Source organism: Ips typographus, linkage group LG14 (assembly GCF_016097725.1).
Source record: "Ips typographus isolate SLU linkage group LG14, UJ_Ityp_2.0, whole genome shotgun sequence".
In the NCBI taxonomy this organism is placed as follows: domain Eukaryota; kingdom Metazoa; phylum Arthropoda; class Insecta; order Coleoptera; family Curculionidae; genus Ips; species Ips typographus.
In genome coordinates, this window is record NC_138435.1 from 1,718,159 (window position 1) to 1,744,078 (window position 25,920).

A 25,920-nucleotide genomic window follows, 5' to 3' on the forward strand; every position below is an offset into this window, starting at 1 on the left:
GATCGTTCCTTCGGATGTAGAGATAAATTTAGATTTCATGGTGTTGGTAATGGCTAGTATACCAGGGACTATTCGTCTTCAGTCGGGGATTAAGTAAATTGTCATTCGCAAAACCCTTTAAAACAGTTTTTTTTTTTAACTTTTAAGGGGCTCACGCCCCCTTAACAAGCCAATTTAATTACGCTGTTAGTAGTGAAATTCGCTTAAGGCTTAAGCCCCCCTTTAAAGTATTTCGGGACTCATTAAAACACTCAGTTTGGGAAACATTACACAACAAAAAGTTAATTAGAAACATAATATGACAGTCGTATAGTTTATTAAATTATGGATTGTATGGGTTTCTCTTCCTCTCTGAAGGGAGAATTTGTGTCACCCCGGGCCAAGACTAATCGCCTGGAGCTTTACCAACTGAAATAAATAACTCCGCGTCGAGTTAGAGGGTAGGTAGAGGAGGCAAAAGCTGTGCTCTATCGATTCCGGCGGCTCTAGTTTCCGACCAATAATTTTTTGCAGATTACCGCGTGCCTTGTTTATTCGCAGCAATTTGTTTTCCCGCCGAAAGGCTTGAGATTTCAACCCCCCCTTCCTCCCCTGGGTCGAATTTATTAACGTCACGGGTTTACTGACAAAATTGCTACTAAACAAGAACAAATGCCCCGGTAAATTCCACCTTTACCTCCCCACCAATATCCTTTGTCATTCTGTTGTGTTTTTGCTGTTTTCCAAACAGTGAATAATTATGTAACGGCACCAGTTTAAATAAACTGCATATCTCAGCATCCATCGTGACGTCACAACTCTACGTTGTCCTCATTTTGTTTAGCGTCTCTGACATGACTTGGCGAGATTTCCACATTTTGTACCTCCAGAGATGTAAAATTTCCGGAAAATTAAATTTATAGAAATTTTTTCAGAACATTTTCGGTAATTTTACGGAATAATTGGAAAATATGAAAATTTAAAAATAATTAGTGGATTTTTCTTAATCAAAGTGATTTTTTTTAACTAATTTGAACCTGGGGAACACAAATCTGACGTCTATTTTGCTCTAACTGGCACCGTTTCGGAGATGATTTTGAAATTATGTCAATTTTGACACTTTAGGGCGTGGCACCCTTGCAGTGACATTTTGACAAATGACACTTTACGTCATTTTTGTACTATTAACCTGAAGGTATTTAGGCAGTTGAGGTTAATTTTGAAAATAAAAAAATTTCTGAAAAAAATCAGAAGGTATGACCCTTGAAAATTCTTGACAATTCTAGTTTTGAATTTTTCAAGGTCAAACGGTGCATGGTACCAAAAAACTGTAGAGAAGGTAAAAGTTGTATCCCATCGGGGTGCATTTGTGGTACAAATTTCAGAACTCTAACCTGAAAAGTTCTCGAGATATTGAGCAAAAACTGCAAAAAACCAGAGTCAACTTTGACGCCCTCTAGCGACTAAACGGGACAACTTAGCCGTGCCCGCTCAACGTCACGTTCATTAGCTTTCTTTTGTTATACGGTGTGTTTATACAGGGTGTTTCAAATAAGCGAGTTATGGACGATTTTCTGGAAAAGTACACCAAAATTTCGCGAAAATTGGGAATTTCTGCTTTCGATGAGGGTGGTCAAAGTAAGGCTGCTAGAGTAAAAACAAATGAATATCGATACAAATATTTTACATCAAGTAGGCCTAGAATTTGACGTAGTTTCCAAAAATCAAAAAAGTTTTGTTTGTTGCTCAAATTTGGGACACCCTGTATACTGATGGATTATCTAGGAATAAATTATATGTCTACAAGATTCATATTTCGTATTTTTTTATAAAATGAAAATGAAACAAGTTACAATGGCGCACTGACATTTCACTAGTTAAAAATGTACTGCACAAAGCCAGATATGAACAACCCTATCAGTGGATAGATTTACAAGGCATCCACTGTGACGTCACCGATCAAACTGGAGAATGAAGGAGGTCAAACTTACTTTCCAAAAGCTATGCGTGACGTCACGGTGGATGCCCTTGTGTCTTTCTGTCTCACTGACAGATTTTTTTCTACTTGATATAATTTCATTCCACTCTCAAAGGATTCTAGCAAAGCTAAAATGGCTCTTAGAGGCCTCTGGCAACTCTAAATGAGTAATGAAGGTTTCAGAGGCTAAAATTCCAAAAATGGAAATTTTCCGACTCAAAAATTACCGCTTTTACATTACAGTGTACCTCATTCTTGTCTCCCCTCAATCTTTTACATTTAACCGAAAATAGGCGGGTATTAAGCTAAATCTACCATTTAAAAAAAAAGACGCGGTATCACACAACCCCGTAAACAGGACGAGGGCTTTAAAATCTAATTTGTCGTTTTTGTTTCGCAGGTGAAAATCCTGCGGCGATGCAACATGGAGGTCGAGGATTATCGTGGCTTCAGTGTAGCCCGTCCTCTTGGCTCCTGATTGCGTTTTCACTTCTGGTGCTTCGCTGCTAGTTTCGGCCAATTCCGTTTGTACATATAATTCAATCAAACAACACTAGAAATGTTTGTTAGCGATTTTATTTCACTTGAACAGCGGCAAAACCAAAGTGATATAACTAACTAACTAACTAACTAATTTAGCATAAAAATCGATATTTTTTGTAAAAAAAAAATCAAATAATTTTGTTTTGTACATAACCATTGCATAGTTTATTTATACAGGGTGTCCCACAATTATATGACTCGGGAACATACAGGGGAGATCAAAATAAGAGAATTTGTTCATATAAACATTTTTCCTAAGGGCCCCACAAACTGCCTTCCAATTTTTGGTCGTAACTTTTGAACCACTTTGTATATTGTAATGATTTGTTCCATTTAAAACATTAAATCCATCAAATCATCAGATTTTAGGAATTTATATGAACAAATCGTATTATTTTGACCTCACCTGTATGCTTCCGAGAGATTGTCAAATATAGTTATGGGACACCCTGTATTGTTGTTTAAACGGGACGTTTCTAAAGCCCTTTAAGTTGTATATGGCCTTAACGAGCTTTGGATAACGCGAAACGGTAGTTGGTTTAGGTAAATTTGTACACATACACGTAAATCGTTTCCTACGAGCCAAAAATTGACTAATCGACGTTTTGTAGCTGATAATTTACGAAACTATGGAAATTTCAAAATTATACACACACAATGGAATGGTGGAAAGAGAGAAACAATATAATAAATATCAAGTTTGTCTCTTTCCAGCTCATAATCACGTCATCGTCACAAAAACAAATTGATGAGAACCACTGATTTCTCATAGGATTCCTATATTTTGAAAAATTTCCATACTTATACAGGCTGATTCACGCTGATGGTAGATTAGAATGTTTTTCATTGAAATTTGGAGTGTAGCCTCCATCTAGAATATTTCGAACTTTGCAGTGTTGTCAGATCAGTCGAAAAGACTTTTAACCTCATTTTTGAATTCCTCGCAAGAAGGCCTAGTAATTAACGCTAATACTTCCTTCTTGCACCGTTTCTTAGATATTTTATAGTGAATTTGTCCAGCAAAACGGTGGTCTAACTTGAATTAAATTCTCAAATTCTGAAAGGTTTGCTGTGGTTCTTTCCGACTGATCTGGCAACACCGCAAAGTTCAAAATATTTTAGAGAGTTTGAACCCAACCTAGACTACACTCCAGATTTCAATATACCATCAGCGTGAATCACCCTGTATACATTATTAAAATTAGCCATGTCACATTCTATACAATCCATTTCATTATCAACTAATTATAGCGGTTTAACTTAGATAAAATTGTACCTTAGAATGGAAAATATTGTTTTATCCATGGTGGAGGACATTTTAAAAATTTGTTTCTGTATAAACTATCGCTATTTCAATGAATATTCGTGTAAAAAAAAACAATTATTATTAAATGTACATATTACATTGATTGACAAGACGTTTGAGTTGTAGTTAGAAACTCCTATTTAACTATTAAAGTTTCTTGGCAAATGGTGAATGCGCCCGGTACTGTTTGAAACTTATTCATGTCATTTTTTTTTCTAAATTTATTTATTACTTTTAGAATGGTAGCTAATGAATCAATTTATGATTCTACATATTACATTATGAACTCCATGTTTAATCTTAAAACAGTCACGTGACCATTTGCCAAGAGTTTAAAACTGAAAAATGGTCACGTAATTTTTAAAATTATTAAATTTAATTATTGAAAATAGTCACGTGACCCGTCAAATAATATTTTGTCATCTACAGTCACGTGATCTTCACAGGGTTCCGTTTTGGCATTAAATAAGAGTCACGTGACCTTTCAAAATATATTTTATTTTTGAAAATCGTCACGTGACCATTTGCACATTATAAGAAGTCTACAAATAATACTTTGACATCTAAAACAGTCACGTGACCTTTAGGATTTCGTTTTGACGTTAAAATAATTGAAAATTGTCACGTGGCCATTTGCACTGTAAAGAGGGTCACGTGTCTTTTTAAAAATATCAGTTTAAACTGAAAAACAATTACGGCGGAATCCTTCAACTGTCATGTGACATTATAAATTCTATTTTTAATTTTAAAAGTGTCACGTGACCTTAAGGATTCTGTTTTGACGTTAAAAAAGAGTCCCGTGTCTTTTAAAATAAATAGAATTTTCATTATCGTTACTTCAAACCAGAAATTCTTATCTTGTTTAGTTTTCGAGACCTAAAATTTATTTGAAAAAATCAAGTTTATGTTTCTTGACAAATGGTGAATGCTAATTTCAGAATCGTCTTTTTTGTTCTTTTTTTTTTAGGGGAGGAAACGCGTCACTATCAATAAAACCGACAACGTTCGGCTAAAACAAATATCTAAAATATATAGGGGGGAAATAAATTTGCTGCAAGCGCGGGGCGCGTTTCAATGGTGAAAATATTTCTCGACTATTTCCGGACGATTTATCGAATTCCCCGCATGTTTCGGCCCCCCCTGTTTTACTAGTGCCGTCACGTCACACCTCATTGGTAAACAGAAACGCCAACTGTACGCTCCTGGCAACAGTTCGAAAGATCTTTAAGTGATACAGGGTGACAAAAAAAGGTGCAGAAAATTGAAATTTCCATTTAAAAAGTAAGATTTTTAAGCCTATTTCCTAACAGTATTTCTTAATTTTTATTTCCTACGGTTAAAACTTACAGAGGAAAAAAAAAATGGTAAGTCAATTTTCATTTGAAAATCATTTTTTAAGGGGTAACGACTTTTAGTGATTACAGACAGATGGCGCCACTCACGAGATCGACTCCGGTGGAACCCAGGAGGTGTCAGACACTCAACGTGGAGAGGGTGGCTTCTAATTAAGCTTTAAATTGCAGAGAAATGTTCCTATTTCTATTAGTATTAAGTATTCTTTTGTAAGATATAAGACAGTGTTGACGCCATCTATTTGTGATTACTTAAAGTTGCTACCTATAATATAGTTTCCTGTAAATTGAGGTCACCATGGCATTTTTCAAAATGCATTTTAATATTCTAAACCAATAACCATTTTTAAGAAATCCTGAATAATTAATAAAAAGCATACACAATATGAATTACAAAACAATCAAATGGTTGTAGTAAGATGAAATGAATCTTAATATTCCACGTGACTACGTTGATCAAACGGTTTTACGTGTCACATGACTAATTAAAGTAGGGCTAGGTTCAAAGTCAGTTTAGTTTAGTTACGTCAACGTTAGAGGGCATCTGTACGCCGACAAACCTAACCTGAATTTTTCTGTTTGTTTACTACCTTATGTTTTACCACAAAGTGAAAATGTCCCATCCTAAAGGTGCAGAGAACCATCAAGAAAGCATTGACCAAAACCCGTTCAAAGATTTTGATATAGCGAACACGGACATTCTGAATAACATCAAAGGTCGTCATCCTTGCCCCAATTGCGGCAAATCCCGGAAATTGTTCTGTTACACCTGCTACGCACCCCTACCCTTTCTACAGAATAAATTACCCCACGTTAAGGTTCGTTTTCTCAATTACTAGTTTTCCTGTTGGGTCAGTAATGGGTTTGTTTTTAGTTGCCTTTAAAAGTTGATATTATTAAACACAAACATGAAGTGGATGGTAAAAGCACTGCCAGTCACGCTGCTCTGCTGGCTAAGGAAGACGTAACCATTTACACTTACCCCGATATACCAGACTATAGTAACCAGAACGTGGTATTAATTTTCCCAGGTCAGAATGCAATCAGCGTCAGTCAGCTGGTAAGTGTTGACGAGGTGGAAAAACTGAAAGACTTTGAGACGCAACCATTGGACGATATACCCGAAGGGTACAATCGCAGCACCCTAATGCAAACAATCCCAAAAACGCGACAAGAAAACGAATTTGTGGGGAAAAAGGGCCAACTCCCAATCAGCAAAGCTGTGTTCATTGACAGCACCTGGCATCAGTGCAAAAGCATTTACAAGGACGAGAAAATTCGGGCAATACCCTGCGTTGTTATACAGAACCGGATATCGCAATTTTGGCGCCATCAAAAGGGCAGTCCCCGCTGGTATTTGGCTACAATCGAAGCGATCCACCAATTTGTACTGGAAGTACATTTGCACTGTTGGGGACTAAGTCCACAATATAAAGGCTATCAGAATTGTTTTACCGAGAATGGCATTGCAAAAATTGAGGGACTGTTTAGTGACGACGTTAAGGCTTACAGTGGACAGTATGACAATTTGTTGTTTTTCTTTAAGCACATGTATGAGGTTATTCATCAGTATTATGATCATGACAATTTGTATGCTTATAAAAGGAGACTTACATGAAAATTTCTGTTTTCTTTGTTAAAGTTCGTTTTCAAGCTCCATGCAGCCAGCAGAGCGTTTTCGACAGTTGGTCAAATTATGTTTTTCCTAAATTACGTCATCGTGACAAAATATGTGATTTTAGGGTGAAAGAATTTTGACGCGTTCTAGCGTCCAAACGGTGTTATCAATCAGCTCATGGTGGGACATTTTTAGAAAGCTTGAAATCTGCTCTATCGTTTGTTTTCTATGATATTTTGACGTAACTTGTCAAATAAGGGAGTAATTTAGGGTCAAAGCAAGATGTGTCACAAAATATGTGATTTTATGGTAAAGGAACTTTGACGCCCTCTAGTGTCCAGACGGTGTGACCAATCAACTCGTATGGGGATACGATTGGAAAGCTTGAAATCTGCTCTATCTTTTGTTTTCTATGACATTTTGACGTAACTTGTCAAATAAGGGAGTAATTTAGGATTAAAGCAGTGGGTGTTACAAAATATGTGATTTTATGGTGAAGGAACTTTGACGCCCTCTAGTGGCCAAACGGTGTTACCAATCAAATCGTGGGGGGATATTTTTGGAAAGCTTGAAATCTGCTCTATCTTTTGTTTTCTATGACATTTTGACGTAACTTGTCAAATAAGGGAGTAATTTAGGATTAAAGCAGTGGGTGTCACAAAATATGTGATTTTATGGTGAAGGAACTTTGACGCCCTCTAGTGGCCAAACGGTGTGACCAATCAACTCGTATGGGGATATGATTGGAAAGCTTGAAATCTGCTCTATCTTTTGTTTTCTATGACATTTTGACGTAACTTGTCAAATAAGGGAGTAATTTAGGATTAAAGCAGTGGGTGTTACAAAATATGTGATTTTATGGTGAAGGAACTTTGACGCCCTCTAGTGGCCAAACGGTGTTACCAATCAAATCGTGGGGGGATATTTTTGGAAAGCTTGAAATCTGCTCTATCTTTTGTTTTCTATGACATTTTGACGTAACTTGTCAAATAAGGGAGTAATTTAGGATTAAAGCAGTGGGTGTCACAAAATATGTGATTTTATGGTGAAGGAACTTTGACGCCCTCTAGTGGCCAAACGGTGTGACCAATCAACTCGTATGGGGATATGATTGGAAAGCTTGAAATCTGCTCTATCTTTTGTTTTCTATGACATTTTGACGTAACTTGTCAAATAAGGGAGTAATTTAGGGTCAAAGCAACGAGTGTCACAAAATATGTTATTTTATGGTGAAAGAATTTTGACGCCTTCTAGCGTCCAAACGGTATCATCAATCAGCTCATGGGGGGACATTTTTAGAAAGCTTGAAATCTGCTCTATCGTTTGTTTTCTATGATATTTTGACGTATCTTGTCAAGTAAGGGAGCAATTTAGGGTCAAAACGTGTGTCAAAAAATCCATGATTTCATGGTGAAGGAACTTTGACGCCTTCTAGCGGCCAAACGGTGCAATCAATCAACTCGAGGGGGGATATTTTTGGAAAACCTGAAATCTGCTCTATCTTTTGTTTTCTATGACATTTTGACGTAACTTGTCAAATAAGAGAGTTATTTAGGGTCAAATCAAGGTGTGTCCCAAAATATGTGATTTTAGGGTGAAAGAATTTTGACGCGTTCTAGCGTCCAAACGGTATTATCAATCAGCTCATGGGGGGACATTTTTAGGAAGCTTGAAATCTGCTCTATCATCTGTTTTCTATGATATTTTGACGTAACTTGTCAAATAAGAGAGTTATTTAAACGTCATAGTCACGTGAACATTCAACCAATGAAACTTTAGACATTTACTGTTTATGAGTTGGAAACCAGTCAGGGATTGCCTCTGCAAACAGACTGAAAGGGTCTAGTAGCCATTGATATTAGAGAGTTTTTAAGCCCTCTATTTGACAGCCTCTAGCTATACTAGAAAGCCTAAAATGTCACTTTCAATGGCGGCGTAAGAAGTTTTTTTTTGTGTAGTGTGAGTGAAAAAACCAAAGAAATGTTCATTCCTGATCCACTCAAAAAACAAAAACTTATGAACAGGCAGCAAACAAAAATAACTTAAAGTAAAGCAAGTAACGTCAAGTCTTGATTTTAAACCTTTCAAATTAGTAAAAGTTGTGATTTGAAATTTGAACACCCTGTAACTTAGTTATTTTTGGGAATTCAAGGAGGTTAAACCACTCAAATTAACCGTCTTGAGCTCCTCTTTCCAGTGGTATAGAGTAAAAAATCTATTTTAAAAATTGCCTACATGGTGACAAAAATAGTGAACCACCATAATTCTCATACACACCCTGTATACTGCAAGCAAAAACTGTCTTGCAAACTTACGGTGTTGGGTTAAGGAGTTGATTAGGAACATTTTTGGTGTCTTGCAGTTTTTTTGTAACTTTCACCGTTTTTGAGTTATTTAGAAAAATGCTTTGGTGCAACAAATATGTTAATCAGTTGAAATTGTGATTTGAAATTTGAACAGCCTGTAACTTAGTTATTTTTGGGAATTCAAGGAGCTTAAACCACTCAAATTAACCGTCTTGAGCTCCTCTTTTCAGTGATAAAAAATCCTATCTGAAAAATTGCGTATAGAGTGACCAAAAACAGTCAATCATCATAATTTTCATGCACACCTTGTAAAAAGTAAAAAAAATGGAACCACTGTTTTAAGAAATATGGTGATAGTATTATAAACGAGGACCTGGAGTTGTCAAAGAGTTAGTTAAGAAGATTGATAAAAAAGAAGATCCCACCATACCCTATAAAATCATTTACAGTTAAGACTCAAAATTAGAATAAAGTTTAATAATTTGCAAGTGAAAAATTCAAAAAGAACTTAAAGAGGAACTACAAATGAGGATGATAATAGGAGTTTAGAGAGAGAGCTAAAAAAAAAATAGTTAAATAATTTATATTAATGAACAGTCTTTAAAACATAGTTATAATCTAAAGTTGTCTTTAAAAACAAAAATGGGATTGTTCTTCTGTTAGACATACACAAACAGATATGTGTTTGCTCCCATATAGAATTAATGTTATTTCGTATAAAATTTCTTAGGTATAATTAATTTTCTTACAAAAAGTTAATAAACACATTCATTCACTAATATATACACTCTACTACTACACATACTCACACTTTACTAATACAATATGTATTAGCGAAATAGAACGATTAATAATATTTAATCGTTTCACAGTTATTTATACAGCAAGGGACTTGAATCAAGTCACGTGTTCTATACAATATTTTATTAAATTTGCACCGCGCCCCAGAGGTGCAAACAACATTTTTTGTACGACGGAAATAATTAAGTAATTATATTTTTAAGGATGTTGATGTGGTTATAGTATCTAATCAATATCAATTGATTGTACACGTACAGGAGCCTAAATGCAAAGCTGATTCAACAAATTATCTAGAGAATCATTTTTTCCAATTTGATTCTTGTGAATCTTGTTCTAATGAGCTAGCCTATACACCTTAGTGGCCAACGATATATTTGGTCTAATTAATGATCCAAATTGTAAAGGGTTAATAAAACTTGTCGTTTTCGCCACTTGTTTCCAAGTTGAGAAGGAAAACGTCTTTGATCTACTGCAGGAGAATGAGAAAGTGGAAATTATGATGGATGGCGACAAAAAAGTCCATATCGTCTTAGAGAAATAAGAATTTATAAAAGTGATGACGTTTTTTAAAGTTGATCCATAAAAGCATTCCAGAACGTTCATCCGGATCTTTTACGGTTTTCCAATTTTGTTATACAGGTGTGGTAAATCCAAAACCGACCATAAGAAAACCGTGTAACGGACAGAGAAACGTAGATAATTGCATGCGCGGGACAAAGACAGAAAACGAAAAAAATATCAAGTAGGCCATATTTTTAGCGCGCTGTTGCCATACGCCGTAAGTATTCAATACCCTCGACAAACTTACTTGCGGCGTTTGGCAACAGCGCGCTTAAAGTACGGCCTACTTGATATTTTTTTCGTTTTCTGTCTTTGTCCCGCGCATGCAATTATCTACGTTTCTCTGTCAGTTACACGGTTTTTCTATGGTCGGTTTTGGATTTACCACACCTGTATATCCCAAATTTGTTTTAGTTTGGTTTGTTACTCAAATTTGGAACACCCTGTATAATAACTGTTTATCTAAGAAAAAAGTAAACCTAAATATCTAGTAGTTTTGTATTTAACGTTTTTTGCTAAAATCAAAATCAAGGAAGTTAAGGGGGTGGTCAAAATTGAATCAATCACCCTGTACATGTCAATTTATAAAACTTTCATGGATTGGAGAAGTACTTAATAAGCAGATTAATTCATTTTCTGAGAGAGTTTTATTGATTAATTTTATTAAAAAAAAAGAAAGTGGAAATTATGATGGATGGCGACAAGAAAGTCCATATCGTCGGACTTAGAAAGAAAATAATTTATAAAAGTGATGACGTTTCAAAGTTAATTCAAAAAAGCATTCCAGAACATTCATCCGAATCTTTTACGGTTTTCCAATTTATTCTTAGGTCTCTCTCGAAATCCTTTGCTACCATCTATGGCAAGTTCTCTTTTATAGATTTAGCTGATAACGAGAGTGAATCTAATACAGCTACAGCCGATCAACAAACAAGTAAGTAGTTTACAGTTTTTAAGTTATCATAATGGTGGTTGTTAGTATTTCTAAGTTTAAAGTAGTTCAATAGTAATTTTATTTGTTCATGATAAAAATGACAAAAAAAATGTTTTCTCATCAAACGACCTAACTCAATGTGTCTGGGAAGATGACCAAACTTGATCATTTAGAGGAAGTAAAAGTTGGAACAAGGTAAGTAGAATAATTATGTTTGAAACCTCTTCATTTTCCTCTAAAAAACAGAGAAATAATTTTGCTAATTCTTGGTCTTTGGTTAAGTTGTCTTCACTCAATATTTGCCTACTTGATCCTGTAACTAACTTATCGATTTGCTTCTCATGATTTAGTTTTAGATTTGAATTAGAAATTTCTATCGTTTACGGTACACCATAACTTGCCTATCAACCAGAGACTACAATTTGCGCAGGTCCAAAACGAAAACACTGCCATCTGATGCACTGGCACCAACCTTATCGCCTCTCGAATTCCAACAAACCTCAAAAATACCACCGGTGCCCTTGTAGCTGTGCACCAACTGTCCCGACTGCGTGGACCAGATGTGCACGCACTTATCGAAACTGCCGCTGGCCAAAAACTTACCGTCGGGACTAAATGCGACCGAATAAACGGGCTCGGTGTGCTTGGTGAGGGTGTGCATACAAGCGCCGCGTTCCACGTCCCACAACCGGACGGTCGAATCGAAACTGGCCGAGGCCAGAATCAGGTTCATGTTGGGATTTTGCGTACCTGGACCGGTCGGCGACCACTTGATCGTGTAGATTTCTTTGGAGTGCGCCTGTAAATCGTGCACGCACGTGTCTTGTTTCATCGACCAAATTTTTAAGGTCATGTCGTCTGAACAGGACGCCAACAGGTTGCCTTGCGGATCCCATTTGATTGCGTTCACTTCGTTCTACAGGAAATACCAAACATTTTAAAAATAATTATACAAGGTGCTCAAAAAATCAATTTTTAAATGTACAAAAAGTGAGCTTATTACTGTTCTCGCGGACTGAGTTTACCCGTGCGTCATACCCCTGTGATTTAGAAGTAGACATGCATTATTGACTTCATCCTTGTCTATTGTTCACTTTCAGGGTAAATATACAGATGTGGTAAATCCAAACCCGACCATAAGAAAACCGTGTAACTGACAGAGAAACGTAGATAATTGCATGCATGGGACAAAGACAGTAAACGAAAAAAATATCAAGTAGGCCATATTTTCAGCGCGCTGTTGCCAAACGCCAAGTATCACTCAAATACCGTCGACAAAATAATACTGTCTTTGTCCCACGCATGCAATTATCTACGTTTCTCTGTCAGTTACACGGTTTTCCTATGGTCGGTTTTGGATTTACCACACCTGTATAAGTGAATGTCTTCCAAAAAAAACATTTGTCCACGACCAACCAATAATGTACCAATATTCAGCGTGTTGACAGAAGCTAAATGAAGGTCATATAGCGTCAGAGTGATTAATGAAAAGGAATAATGATCATTATTCCCTCTCGACCTAAAGGTGGTTGCACACCAAGCATAAAACATGGTATATGCGGTATTTCTTGCATGTAGACATCCACTTATGTCTTTGCAATTACTGCTAATTCAGAATACCATTTTCTTAACAAATACACCGCAATAACACAGTACAGGAGTTTGCCAAATCATTAGGTAAATTCCATAATTTATATTTGAAATATTTTTGGTGTATGACCGTCCTTAGTTCTGTGGTTTTTTAAGTTGACATTGACAACGTCAGTGCCCTTGTGGTCGTAGGCGGCAACGCTGGGGGCCTTTGTCACATGCCACCATATAGTTATGTAAATAAATTGTTCACGTGATCCATTTTTTCCCAAATTCTGTCACGACTTGTACACCGACGGCCATTCTAAACGCGATCCTAATCGTATCGAGTTTGACATTTCAGTTGTTATGGCGGATTTGAGAGATTACCTATATTATTTATTATCTACATAAAAGAGTATCAACTTCTAATTTGCCTGCACTTGGCATTAGTGGTGATGGACAGTGGTCGTGGACAAAGTATAGTATTATTCTCGTTTTTTATGGCCATTAATCCCACGGGAGATTTGCGTCCCTCGCCTGCGGCTCGTGACGTAAACATCCCCCTTAGGGATTAATGGCTATCATAAAAAGCTCGTTGAATAATATACTATTACTGATTAGCTGCTTCTATTTCTGTCAATTGTCAGTTTGAAAACCATCAAAATTTATTTGATTTGTTTACTATTAATTCTTTTCCCTTTCTTTGTGTCGTTAATCATTTATAAAGTTTTTTATTTACCACACCACCACAGTGCTTTTAAGAGCTATTGTTTCTACGCTTTTAACATTCTGTAAGTACTTTCATAATATTATTATTAATATTTTATGTCGGCTGTCACGATCTAACCAAAATTGGCACAATTACTAACCTGTTTTGAAAAAAAAAGTGGGAGTGTCTATTATGGTTTTTATTTAGCCATTTGGTTTTTCGTAAATTCGGAATTACTTACTATTATAGTATTTTGACTGCCCAGCAGTTAATTCTTCCCCTTTGTGAATATTTTGAATTGAAAAAAACCAATGGATAACCTTTAGAAGCTTTATCATCTGTTCAGGAAGAAAATAAGAAATTTTAAGACCTTACATATTCTTACTGATATATTTTTTTGATACTAGAAGGTTGCAGCTGCTTTGAAAATTTCCCGCAAAACTGTTTATTTGATTCCGAAAAACCAAGCAAGTAATCTTATGATTTCCTCACCTAGAAAACGTAAATTGAGTCGTTATTGACGGGCCAAGACCACTGATTTATCTGAAAGCATTAAAATGGATGTTCGAAATACATTAAATGGATATGTACAACGGTAGTATGTTAATAATAGTAAAATATATCTACTTTTGTAAGAAACATCTATTAAAATTTCATTGTTTCCAGAAACTGAGATTTTTGGGTTGCATTATAGATTTTTCATAAAAATTTCCTCAAACGTATTAATAATAAAGTCTTAGAAAAAACAAAATAAGCCTCTAAAATGTTTTCCAGCGAGTTTAAAATAAAATAAGTGGATTGCAACCTGAAAATGAGATATGAGATACTACAGCATCACTCAAAATGTCTTATTGAATTTTTAATTTGTTGTATTTATTTTAGAGAAACATGTAACCATCCAGAACCTAAATCAAGAGCTTAAAGTTAAAGAAATACTACATATTGGTGATACATTTCTGCGAATTTTGGTAAATAAATTAGGTTTCAAATTTAGACGGAATTCTATAATCCAAATGTTATTTCGGTCAAGATATTTTTGATTTGCTTTGGTATAAGGTTGTTTTAGTGCAAATTTGCAGCCAAAGATCTCTACTTTCTGACTGACAATACACGCAAAATTTTAAACGTGACGAAGCTTTAGACACGCTCTTTTCTATAATATGAACACAACAGGTTTGTTGACGAAAACTTGATTTGATTCATATGATTATAAATGACGTAGCCTTCGTGACGCACGGGTAAACTCACTCCACGAGAACAGTACAAAGCATTGGGGGTATTTTGAGGTCTGCATATTTAAAAATGTTTTGTGGTATTTTCTTTTTATTCTTCTTTCAAGGAAATTTTCAAATTTACACGTGATATTCAGTTGAAACAATATTTATTATAAATTGTTATTATAATTGACCAATTTTCAACGTTAAAATTACATTTTAAAGTCACGTGACGGTCTTTGACTGGTGTCAGTTGGCTATTACAGTGTTGCAAACTGAAAATTGCGTTATCAACGTCAGGTAACGCGTATTTTCCAATTTCAACGTTTACAACTGTCTAAATTTAATTTATCAAATGATCGACGTTTAAATTGCATTTTAAAGTCACGTGACTGTTTTTGACAGCTGTCAATTGGTTTTGGCAGTGTTGCAAGCTTAAAAGTGCATTATCAACGTCACGTAACGTGTATTCCACAATTTCAGCTTCTACCACAACAGTCTAAATTTAATTTACCAAATAATCAATGAATCCAAATGATTAAGCAATCCTTTACTCTAGTCCTTGTATACCACAAACATCTAAGATGGCGTTTTGTGAGTATTAATGGTAAAGTAGGCCGTGCATTATTTTTTTTCACGCGTGCAAACACCGCCTACTATACTAGAAAGTGCTTGTCAAAAATTCCAATATGGCGGAAATAGTGGTGACAGTTTGTATTGTGGAAATTGAATTTTTTGAGGATTAGATGAATTTTCACGGTTTAAAATCAAAACTTGAGGTTATTTGTGTAAGATATTTTTGTTTGCTGTCGTTCTTAAGTTTTTCAAGCCGCATAGTAACAGCAATTCAGGAAAAAGCCCAACCGTGCAGTTTTTTAATTTACAAAAAATCGGATCTAACCCAACAGTGGTTGAATACTTTTAAGTGGGTCAAATGGTCACCAAACAGTTTTCACAGTATACAGTGTTGCAATATTGGTTATTAAACAACTATAGTAATTTAAAAACAATGGTTTAACTTACAGTGTGACCTTGGAAAGATTTGATGGGACGGTCCACAGACAGTTTGCACACATGAATACATTGATCGGTCGAACAGGAAGCAAAAGATGTGTTAGTTTGCCAATCCACGTCTAAAGCAGGAGCCGAATGAAAACTGAATTGTTGAGTACACTGGCCACTGGCAGCATCCCAAATAATTGTAGTTTTATCGACCTGAAAGACCGGCTTAATGACACTTGAAAATTGAAAAGTGCCAATAACTCAATACCCCAGCAGACAAGATGTAATTTCCTTTTTTGTTCCATTTCAGAGCAAAAATCGGTCCTTTGTGTTGTCCCAAAGTGCTGGCCAACATGCCGTTAGTATTCCAAATCCTCGCGTATCCATCGTAGCTACCTGTCGCCAGCAAACTGCCATCGCACTACAAACCCCTCGAAATTAAACCAAAAACACCAAAACCATCAATTTAACACTGACATTCCAGTCCAACGAGGTCACGTCCTTGTTGCTAGGGACTTCGCTGTCACCTTTACGGATACAGTGACGTAGAATGAGTTGGGCGCGGTCTTTGGTACCAGCATTATCGCTCATGTCCCAAATTCGGGCGGTACTATCACCGGAACCGCTGGCTAACAGGTCTCTAGTTGGGTTCCATGCACAAATAAATACTTCAGACTCGTGACCGCGCAACGCTGTTGCTTTTGAGGGTGGAATTTCAATGGATGTGTCCACGTCCATGTTTTCGTTTTGGGAGGACGCAACTGGAGCTGCAACGAATTTGGTACTTTGAAAATGGCAATTTTATAATCTAGTTCATGGGTTTGTAAGGCATTCATTTGGAGAGCCATCATCAAAATTTTTAGTTTTATTTTTTTATTTTCTAGTATAATTTCTATTTTAAAATTTACAGTAAAAGTGCAACAAAAATAACTGATTTGGACAAATTGCCAGAGACTTCTAGAACCATTTTGACAGTGCCAAAAGCCTCTAGAACTATTTGTACAGTGCCAGAAGTGTCTAAAACTATTTTGACAGTGCCAGAGGCCTCTAGAACCGTTTTGACAGAGCCAGAGGCCTCTACAACCATGTTGAAAGTGTTAGAAGCCTCTACAAGTGTCTTAACCATCCGGGAATTGTTTAAAACTGCCAGAGGCCTCTAGAACCATTTTGAAAGTGTCAAAGATTTCTAAATGCTACTGAAAACCCTCTTAAAAGTGCCAGAACCTCTAAAACCTTCCTAAAAATAAAAAACTTAATCACTACCTGTGATTCACGTTACTCAAAACTGATCAAATGATGGTATGTCCATAGTGACGTCACTGCAATTTATTTTCGATTGTACTCTATGTGTTTACAGTTTGAATCAAACTAGTTTGCGATGACGTCAGTCGAGCACATTTACGGAGAAAATCTGCCGACATTGTAAAACCAAAGTGTCTCTATAATGACGTCATTGCAATTTACTTTGGATAATACTCTATTTGTTTACAGTTTGAATTTAAACTAGTTTGCGATGACGTTAGTCGAGCGTTGTTGCCATGAACAGTTTATGTGTGGTAATCAGTGGTTCTCAAACTGTTTTTTGACTTGCAAACAATCCTCAGAGTGTCACCAGTGGTTCTCAAACTCTGTTAAACCTTTGTATTTGTGGAAGAAAAGGTTTATTAGCATTTTATGAGTGAAATGAGTGAGAAATCAGTGGTTTTCAAACTGTTTTTTGACATTTTTAGCTTACAGAGAACCCCCAGAATGTCACCAGTGGTTCTCAAACGGTTTTGAACCCCTAATTTTTAAAAGAAAAGCGTTCTAATTTCTAATACAATATAAGGTTAATTAACATTTTATGAGTCAAATGAGTAGAAAATCAGTGGTTTTTAAACTGTTTCTTGACATTTTAGCTTACAGAAAACCCCTCGAGTGTCACCAGTACTTCTCAAACTGTCTTAAAATCCTAAATTTTGACAGAAAAGCCTTCTAATACACAGTAAAGTTTATTTGCATTTTATGAGTGCAATGAGTGAAAAATCAGTGGTTTTCAAACTGTTTTATGACATTTTTAGCTTACAGAGAACCCCCAGAGGTTCTCAAACTGTTTTCATCCCCTAATTTTTGTTAGAAAAGCGTTTTAACACAAAATAAGTTTAATGAGTGAATTTATTGGGAAATCAGTGGTTGTCAAACTGTTTTTTTGACATTTCAGCTTACAGAGAACCCCCAGAATGTCACCAGTGGTACTCAAACTGTTTAAAACCCCTAATTTTTAAAAGCAAAGCATTCTAATATAAAATAAGGTTAATTAGCATTTTATGAGTGATATGAGTGAGAAATCGGTGGTTCTCAAACTGTTTTTTGACATTTTAGCTTACAGAGAACCCCTCGAGTGTCACCAGCGGTTCTCAAACTGTCTTAAAACTCTCAATTTTGACAGAAAAGCGTTCTAATACACAGTAACGTTTATTTGCATTTTATGAGTGAAATCAGTGGTTTTTAAGCTGTTTTTTGACATTTTAGCTTACAGAAAACCCCTCGAGTGTCACCAGTGGTTCTCAAACTGTCCAAAACCCTTAATTTTTAAAAGAAAAGCCTAATACAAAATAAGGTTAATTAACATTTTATGAGTAAAATGAGTGGAAAATCAGTGGTTTTCAAACTCTTTTTTGACATTTTAGCTTACAGAGAATCCCTTGAGTGTCACCAGTGCTTCTCAAAGTGTTATAAACAGTTTATTTTTGGAAGAGAAGCGTTCTAACAGAAAATAAGGAGTTACTGATGAAATGAATCAACTATTCAACAATTAAACCCTTAATTAGCTTAAGGAAAATTAAAATTATCCAAATCAGTACAAATAAAATATAAATCAACTATTTTCTTCAGACAATCAGTTTAAAAACCTTGAAATTTTCTATGATTTGGTGGAAATGTGGAAAAGACAAAATTTTACTCATGCGCTGTTGCCAAATGCAGCATTAAATAACTGTAGTTACTGTAATATAAAAGTAAAGTTACCATCACCTCAAATTAAGTTTGGTGCCCTTACACACAGTAAGGGCACCAAACCTTATTATTTTTTGAATATTTGATTATTGCTAAAACACATTAAATGTACCACTAAAAACTCACAACATGGCAACTGTGTTATTTAAGAAAAGCCTTCTGCTTTACCTGTTACTGTTAACTAACTAGGAAGCATGGTTGCCAGACTGTAATAAACCAGCCTTTTACAAGTAGAACTACATGTTTTCCTTCCACATGTGTGTGCTTTGAGTATTAAAGTTATTACCATGCTTGGCTAGTTAGTTTTCTGAATAGAAAAGGACTTAACAAAACGTACTTGTTGGTTTTAACACTACAGTTTTTTTAAGCTCCATTTGGCAACATTGTATGAAACAGTTTCAAGTTTTGTTTTTAATCTGTATTATTTAGGCCCTAAACTACCACTTGCTTACAAATAAAAAAATATTTGTAAACATAATCTTCACTAGAATCTAAAGGAAATGTAAAAATTTCTAAAAAACTTACTTTCTTCCCCATTTGCTTCTGCGGTTTCATTCTTAATAGATTGTTTCTGTTGGTTTTGTTGATTCTGCCTAGCGGCGACCACATCGGGCATAACAGCATCGATGAGGCTCAGGCTTTCGACCAACCGTTGCTCCGTACCGTCGTCAGCTATACTAATCTCGGCCTCCGTATACTGGAGCCCTTTTTGCAAAATGCTAAGAAGGGCCGCGGGCGGCACCAGGGCCCCATTGATGTTGGTTTGGGAGATGTGCGACTCAATGCCGAACGTGTACGCAGAATGCTGGAACCCTACAAGGGAGAACGAAAGTGGTTTTTGTTTTGTTTGGCCATTTTGAATTCCCCACCACTCACCAGACTCTTGCAAATACCGGTAAACCAGAAAGTTCACTTCGTCACTGGAAAAACTCATTTTAGTTTACACATCTAGATCCCTGGTTTCAGTTTAACCAATAAAGGACGCACTGAAACTCTGAAACCACCAGGAAATTGATTTGAAATTGAAAAATAAGTACATAAAAGGTGGAACAACGCCATATGCAGCACAAATGAACAGTGGAAGTGGAGTTGCGCGTCTCGGTGCATTAAACCAGGTGACAGATGACTGATGACTATAAATTGACAGAAGATATTTGCTATCTTTTTCTAACCTTAGGCAAATGTGAGACAAACATAAGGTCTACGAGAATCTGTCAGTTTTTGATGAGATACAAATTTAAAATCACGTGACATATCTGTGTGTAGAAGGAATGAGATCACGTTCTGAACAATAAATTTTAAACTTTAAGTTAGGTTAGGTAAGAGTTTTTTTTTTTTTAATACACAATTTAAAAAAACTATATAATTTAATGAAAAAGAATATTGCAAGATTTGGATTTTGGATGGCAAACTAATACCGTACCGCCTCCATACAGTAAAAAACAAACTAAGTTGGGTTTTGAAGGCGTCTCGACGCCAAAAAGCGTCGTAACTGGAAAAATAACGTATAACCGTGTTACGACGACGTTGATGACGTTGAAAAGGCGTCACGGTTTCGGCGTAAAACGATCGGATGCTAGACTGCGCGTGACGCCGTGTGTGTCCTGGTGCGACCCCCGATGACCCCGGAAAATGGCGCCCCCTCGCAGCCGCGTCGTCCCGCGCGGTTACGGATCATTTTTGTGTTATATGTTTTTTTTTGTTATTATTAACGTTATACGGTGGTGCAAGATGTCGTGATTGAACCGTGCGGGAAAAGGAATGACATGGACGGTTCGAAGAGTGTCAAAAGGTTGGACGGGGCGTCGCCGACCCCCGCCGAGGGGGAGTCTTCGGACAGTGATGGAGACACGGAACCGGCCAAATCGTTTCACAGACGGTGGTCAACCAATCGCGAAATAAACAATTCGGTACGTTTCCGTGTTTTCTTTTTTTTTGGTTTTAATTTGCGTTATCAGGCTGCAGGCAACGTTATTGTGCAGCATGTCCAGAGCCCTAAAAATTATGGTGGATACCCACAATATGTATAGCACGTTTTGTTGTTGTTGTTGTTGTTTAATTTTGTAATATTTTTACATTCTGGCAGGCTAAAAGGCTTTGAGCATGTAAATGGACGCTTTTTTGTGTCTTAAATACTATGTAAATATGTAATTTTCAAATAAAGAGGTACATAAATATTATAAGTAGAATTTTTGCCTGAAAATACATGAATGATATGGGACTGTGGTGGTTTTATTCGGTTTAAGTGCACGTATTTTATATCGATTTTCCTCTTGTGGAACATAAAACCTCCCCCAGCGTGTCCTAATTCCTTTATATTGGGCTCATTCCTTATAAATGTAGGTTAGGGAGCCGGGAGAAACAACGCCCACGCCGGAATTTACATATTGGGGTAACAGGTGCGATAGTGGCGCCAACTTATCGATAACAGGGTTGTCATTTATGTTGTTACGTCATTATGGATGCTTCGATTGTTCGACTGAAGATGGAGTATGAAAAGAGTTTTATCTGCATGCTCGGTTTTACTAAAGCATGGCTTTTGCTCATAACAGCTTAATAAACTAATTAATTTAGTAGACAAAGAAGAAAATAATAAATAATATAAAACTTTATAGCAATCATATTAAAGGTACTTTCTGGATTGGGTAATTAAGGTAGACGAGGGTGAGAGAGGAGGGTGAAAATTTGCATTGTTTTCCACCGGCTATAGAAAATTGAAACAAAAACATTCTTATCTACATTATTAACGTCCCTACCTGGCCTTTGTTCCAGCTTGGATCGTTAATTCCGAAAGCGGCGAAAAAAAAACCATTTTAGACCCTCCGTTTTACCTGAAAATCCTCCGGGAGGATTAGAACAGCATTAATCAAATTATGAATGCAAAAAATAAAGTGTAACTTCTAGTTTGTAAACTAATATGTGTCACTCTGGTTGCATAACTTTAGGCGTGTTTTACAGTCGTTCACCATTTAAGCAGTAATTTGAGGATGTCTTATTGTTTAGGCCGCCATCAAGGAGGGGTACCTGTTGAAACACACCTGGACCTTTCAGAGATGGAGGAAACGATACTTTAAGTTAATGGGACGTAAATTATATTATTCCAAAGACCCTAAGGTGAGTGCTGATTGATGTACAATTTTATATCATTAAAAACTGTCAAACGCATATAACAAAACTTGAATGACGTCAATGCAAACTTTCAAACTTTTCCATTACGAAACCATTCAAGCAAAATGGAATAAATACGGCCGAGTTTCCATCAACTGGGGAAATGAAAGTTGGTTGAGGGAAACAATTGCATGTTGGCCACTTAAATTATATTATCAGAAAACTTGAATGAAATCATAAATAGATTGCCTCTTAAAATGGCTGCAACCATTAATGCACCCTTTGAAACTAAGTGACTACTCCCCCCGTCTTTAAGTCAATTATCTCTGCTCTTAAAAGCAATTAAGTACAATATCGTGACGTCAAAGGGAGATGTAAATCTAGTTCATTTTCATTCATTCATTTCCAGTCAAAAAAGCATCCGAAACGTAGTTGAAACGTCCGAAAAACGGTATTGATTCAGTTATTGCATAATTAATTAAGCCGATGGTATGATGATTAGAGTTATCTCTGGCCCTAAAGGTTCTAGAAGAAATGTTTACTGCGAGTAATTTAAAAAAATGTGACGTCATACCATTTTGCTGTGATTTTTACCATGGAAAATAAGCTTTTTTCAAGCGTCTAGAATTTCATTATCGATTCTTTTAATGTTGCCAATTTTTTCCTACTAAAAGAAACTCGTGGGTAATTATAGATTTTAATATAAACAAATGAAGGCAACTTAGATTTTCAAACATGTTTTTTCTTTAAGTTTAAACCACTCTCTTTTACCAGTCTACTCGATTGAATTTTACTTTGAGCAAACTTTCCACCTGGTCGCCCTTTCCATAAGGATCTTCTTTGAGCAAAACCTTGGAAAATAAAACCCAATCAACCGTGTACGTATAATCAGAATTTCCGTGCGTAATATTGATTGTATATAGTTACATGGAATATTCATTAACAACTGTAAATTAAAATTGTTTGTTGTACGCAACTAGTTACAATAAAGGAATAAAATTACGTTGTAACAACTTTCTGGTTGACTACTAATTAATTATTGGAAAGTTAAATTTAAGTTCATGTGCTAGTTTTGATTTTCATGCTACAGGAGGGCAACACCCTGTATATTTCAGTGTTGTGGACAAAGAGTGTTTTCATTGCCTGAATCAGTGTAAAACCAGTATAATACTGTACTCTGTCCTGAAGGATGCCAATATACTAGTTTTGACAATGGATAATGCCATCCTGTCATCTGTCAAACGTCTAACTGTTAAATTTCATTTGAAGTTTCTTTGCAATGTTGTTTTAGGTTATTCAAGTCAATTTGGTTGAAGTTTGACAGTAAATTTCCAAAAATTGAAATCTCTGACTGAAAGCAGTACCAAACAATAGATCTGTTTGCAGAGAGTCTCCAACTAGTAATCAGAGAAATAGATACATCCATTGGCCACAAGTTCGAAAACGTCATAGCATTCAACCAATGAAACTTGAGACATTTACTGTTTCTGAGTTGGAAACCAGTCAGGGATTGCCTCTGCGAACAGACCGAATAATCGACCATAATGACGTGTTTTTACACCATTCTGACATGGTGAAAAAAACAACGTTGCCAGTTTTACCACAATTAAAAAAGTAAAACTTATTTACCATTTAACCAACGTTATTTATCTAAACCATTGTTGTTATAAAAGTTATTACGTATTTATGGAGTTTCCAGGCTGGCGACAACATAATAAAACCCCATTAAATATTTACATACAAAACGAGCAAAAGCAATTTCATTTTTATACGCTTTGGCTGATAAAACGTTTATTATATACCTTAGAGATAGCATCAGGGAGAGCAATGGGTCAGTAGAAAGGTCAGAAAGGCCAACTTTTGCAACTAAAATCGATTCTAACCTTTATCTCTAGAGGAGTAGCTTGCAGAGTATTCCTCCGCTCCAGTTCCCATCAGCAACATTAATTTCGATTAGGTTACGTCGTTTGACAGTTCAACATCAGCTGCTCCTGAGTAACTGAAACGACAACAATGCGAAACGTCAAAAAACTATACATTTTACAAAAGAGTGTTTAAGTGATAAATACGTCACCAACGTCATCCATAACCTGGACCAAAATCAACATAAAGCTGCTATTTGTTTTTAAAAGCTTATAAATAGTTTTACCGTGGCGTAAACAGAGCCTCGAAATTTACGGCACCGTTTACACACTTTACATTAAAGTGTATACGTTTGGGCAACAATAAAATTGCCATCAAAAATTTTTGTTTGATTGTGCCCATTAAAATTTGATTGCTCTTAAAAATTGAAAGTTTGAGTTTTCATTTGCAACATTTTAAAGCGAAAATTACGTCAGTGAAACCCATACTTATTTGGTACACCATATATCTGTGAGGTAGGAAAGGTCCATGTGCCCTATCTCTCTTCTGTTTATAGTAAGTTGAGTGAGACGGAATGTATGTCTTTTTATCAATTTTAACGAAACGTCAACCGGACCCAATCCGTATTAAATTGTAGTTTATTTTCTAGTGATTTTAGGAAGTTAAATTCTGCGGATAAAAACGCCGTTTGAGCGTTGTTCTGCCCCCATAAGATATTTTTACGAGAGAAGCCGAAACCGGTGAAATGAGTAACTTGCTTCCTGACTTAACACTTCCACGTACGTTACGAAATTGAAGGGGCTTTCACTAAGTCACAGAGGCTCATTTTAAGCTTTTTGTAAAATTACTAGGAATGTAACATTGAAATGTAAAACGTAATACTTTTGGCTTGGTTTTAGTTGTTTGTTGACAGTTTCTTCAAACTTTTCCTGTTGCAAAAATTAAATTTATCGATTCGGTTATTATTTTGTGTGAGTTGTATTTCATATTTTAGTAGTTTCGGTAACCGAAAATGTCTAAACAAATCAGTGAAGAGCGAACAGTGGCTGAGAGATGTTTCATGTGACATACAGAGAGTTGCTGCTTACCTTGCAGGTTTACCATCAAGAAAATAACACACACAGTCCAGAATCACCTTGCACAATTCAAATATAGTAATTTTACGTGTAACTAACCACACTTGATTTAATTTTTCTGTTTTTTGTTTATATTTTGCTTTTTTTTCCCGGCTTAACCTCACTTTCGTGAGTCTTGTCAAATCGGTAAACAAACAACTGAAGCACTGTCAATTGTCAATCATTAAAAACACACTGATGCCATGTTGCCTGACTTAACAAAAACAAAACTGTTTAAATCACCGGGAATCTGGAGTGCTCAAGCTGAAAACCTTTGGAACTAACCTTAAGACAAGAGTGAATTTCAATCTGACCTAATCGTTTATTGGGTCACGGCCATTTCGGCTGAAAGCAATCGCCCCCCAGTATTGCTCCGTGTCGGTGCAGAAACGAGAGCATTCGGCAACATGGCATCACTGTCTTTTTAAGGTTAGCAAAGGACAGAAACATATTTATTGACAATTGACATTGATAGTGACATTTTTTTTTTCAGTTGTTTACAAACAGTTTTACAAGAGCGGATAAATTAAATCAGTGTCGTTTAATACTTTACTTGAATTGTGCAGGCTAGTGTTGGTAGTGATTCTGGACTGTGTGAGTTCTTGATGGTAAACCTGGAAAGTAAGGTAAGCAGCAACCAACCTTCTGTATGTCACATGAAACATCATCGCAAAATCAGCCACTGTAGTCTTCACTGACTTGTTTAGACATTTTCGGTTAACGGAAATTATAAAAATATGAAAAACACAAATACAACTCAAACAAAACCGAATTTTTTTGTTGGTTAAAGAACATACGTTAATGACGTCAAAATTCCGTCTCGATCAGTTTACAACTAACAGACAAGGAAGGACAATTATTACGTCACTGCCGCTAGCGCTGGATTAGACTTTTTATGGCTAAAGATTTTGTGCTCAAAAACCCTCTTTAACCTAAATAAACTTATTGAAAGTGAAATCATTTAT

General features: G+C 35.9%; 4 protein-coding genes and 1 long non-coding RNA gene across 17 annotated transcripts in view; 4 read left to right on the forward strand and 1 right to left on the reverse strand.

The window, feature by feature from the left end:
• Positions 1-3,900, forward strand: part of LOC145737796 (limbic system-associated membrane protein-like) — an 87,676-nt gene extending 83,776 nt beyond the window's left edge. For all 7 annotated transcript variants that reach the window (XM_081992620.1, XM_081992619.1, XM_081992624.1 and 4 more), the window contains exon 8: positions 2,358-3,900. In XM_081992620.1, the coding sequence (XP_081848746.1) occupies positions 2,358-2,467 (110 nt within the window). In that variant the 3' untranslated portion in view covers positions 2,468-3,900. The remainder of the gene's footprint in view (positions 1-2,357) is intronic.
• The window catches only part of LOC145737793 (F-box-like/WD repeat-containing protein TBL1XR1), a 31,816-nt gene extending 11,857 nt beyond the window's left edge, over positions 1-19,959 (reverse strand). The window contains exons 1-6 of one of the 2 annotated variants that reach the window (XM_081992615.1): positions 19,746-19,959; positions 19,395-19,682; positions 16,353-16,642; positions 16,144-16,296; positions 15,897-16,088; positions 11,982-12,294 (exon numbers count right to left, since the gene is read on the reverse strand). In XM_081992615.1, coding sequence (XP_081848741.1) covers positions 11,982-12,294; positions 15,897-16,088; positions 16,144-16,296; positions 16,353-16,642; positions 19,395-19,682; positions 19,746-19,803 — 1,294 coding nt within the window. In that variant the 5' untranslated portion in view covers positions 19,804-19,959. Of the gene's footprint in view, positions 1-9,649; positions 12,295-15,896; positions 16,089-16,143; positions 16,297-16,352; positions 16,643-19,394; positions 19,683-19,745 lie in introns of those variants that run through there. The other variant, XM_081992614.1, reaches the window with a different exon arrangement.
• LOC145737795 (tRNA-uridine aminocarboxypropyltransferase 1) lies at positions 5,719-6,779 on the forward strand. Its single transcript, XM_081992618.1, has 2 exons — positions 5,719-5,976; positions 6,033-6,779. Exons 1-2 carry the CDS (start codon positions 5,752-5,754, stop codon positions 6,774-6,776), a joined length of 969 nt encoding a protein of 322 aa, XP_081848744.1. The 5' UTR covers positions 5,719-5,751; the 3' UTR covers positions 6,777-6,779.
• Positions 19,960-20,229: 270 nt separating the features above from the next.
• On the forward strand, positions 20,230-21,052 carry LOC145737800 (uncharacterized). The gene is made up of 2 exons (XR_014180484.1): positions 20,230-20,779; positions 20,828-21,052. It is a non-coding gene; the product is annotated as an uncharacterized LOC145737800 (long non-coding RNA).
• Positions 21,053-21,880: 828 nt separating this feature from the next.
• The window catches only part of LOC145737791 (diacylglycerol kinase eta-like), a 45,891-nt gene continuing 41,851 nt past the window's right edge, over positions 21,881-25,920 (forward strand). For 2 of the 6 annotated variants that reach the window (XM_081992608.1, XM_081992609.1), the window contains exon 1: positions 21,882-21,983. In XM_081992608.1, coding sequence (XP_081848734.1) covers positions 21,948-21,983 — 36 coding nt within the window. In that variant the 5' untranslated portion in view covers positions 21,882-21,947. Of the gene's footprint in view, positions 21,984-25,447; positions 25,582-25,920 lie in introns of those variants that run through there. The other 4 variants (XM_081992611.1, XM_081992612.1, XM_081992613.1 and 1 more) reach the window with 3 other exon arrangements.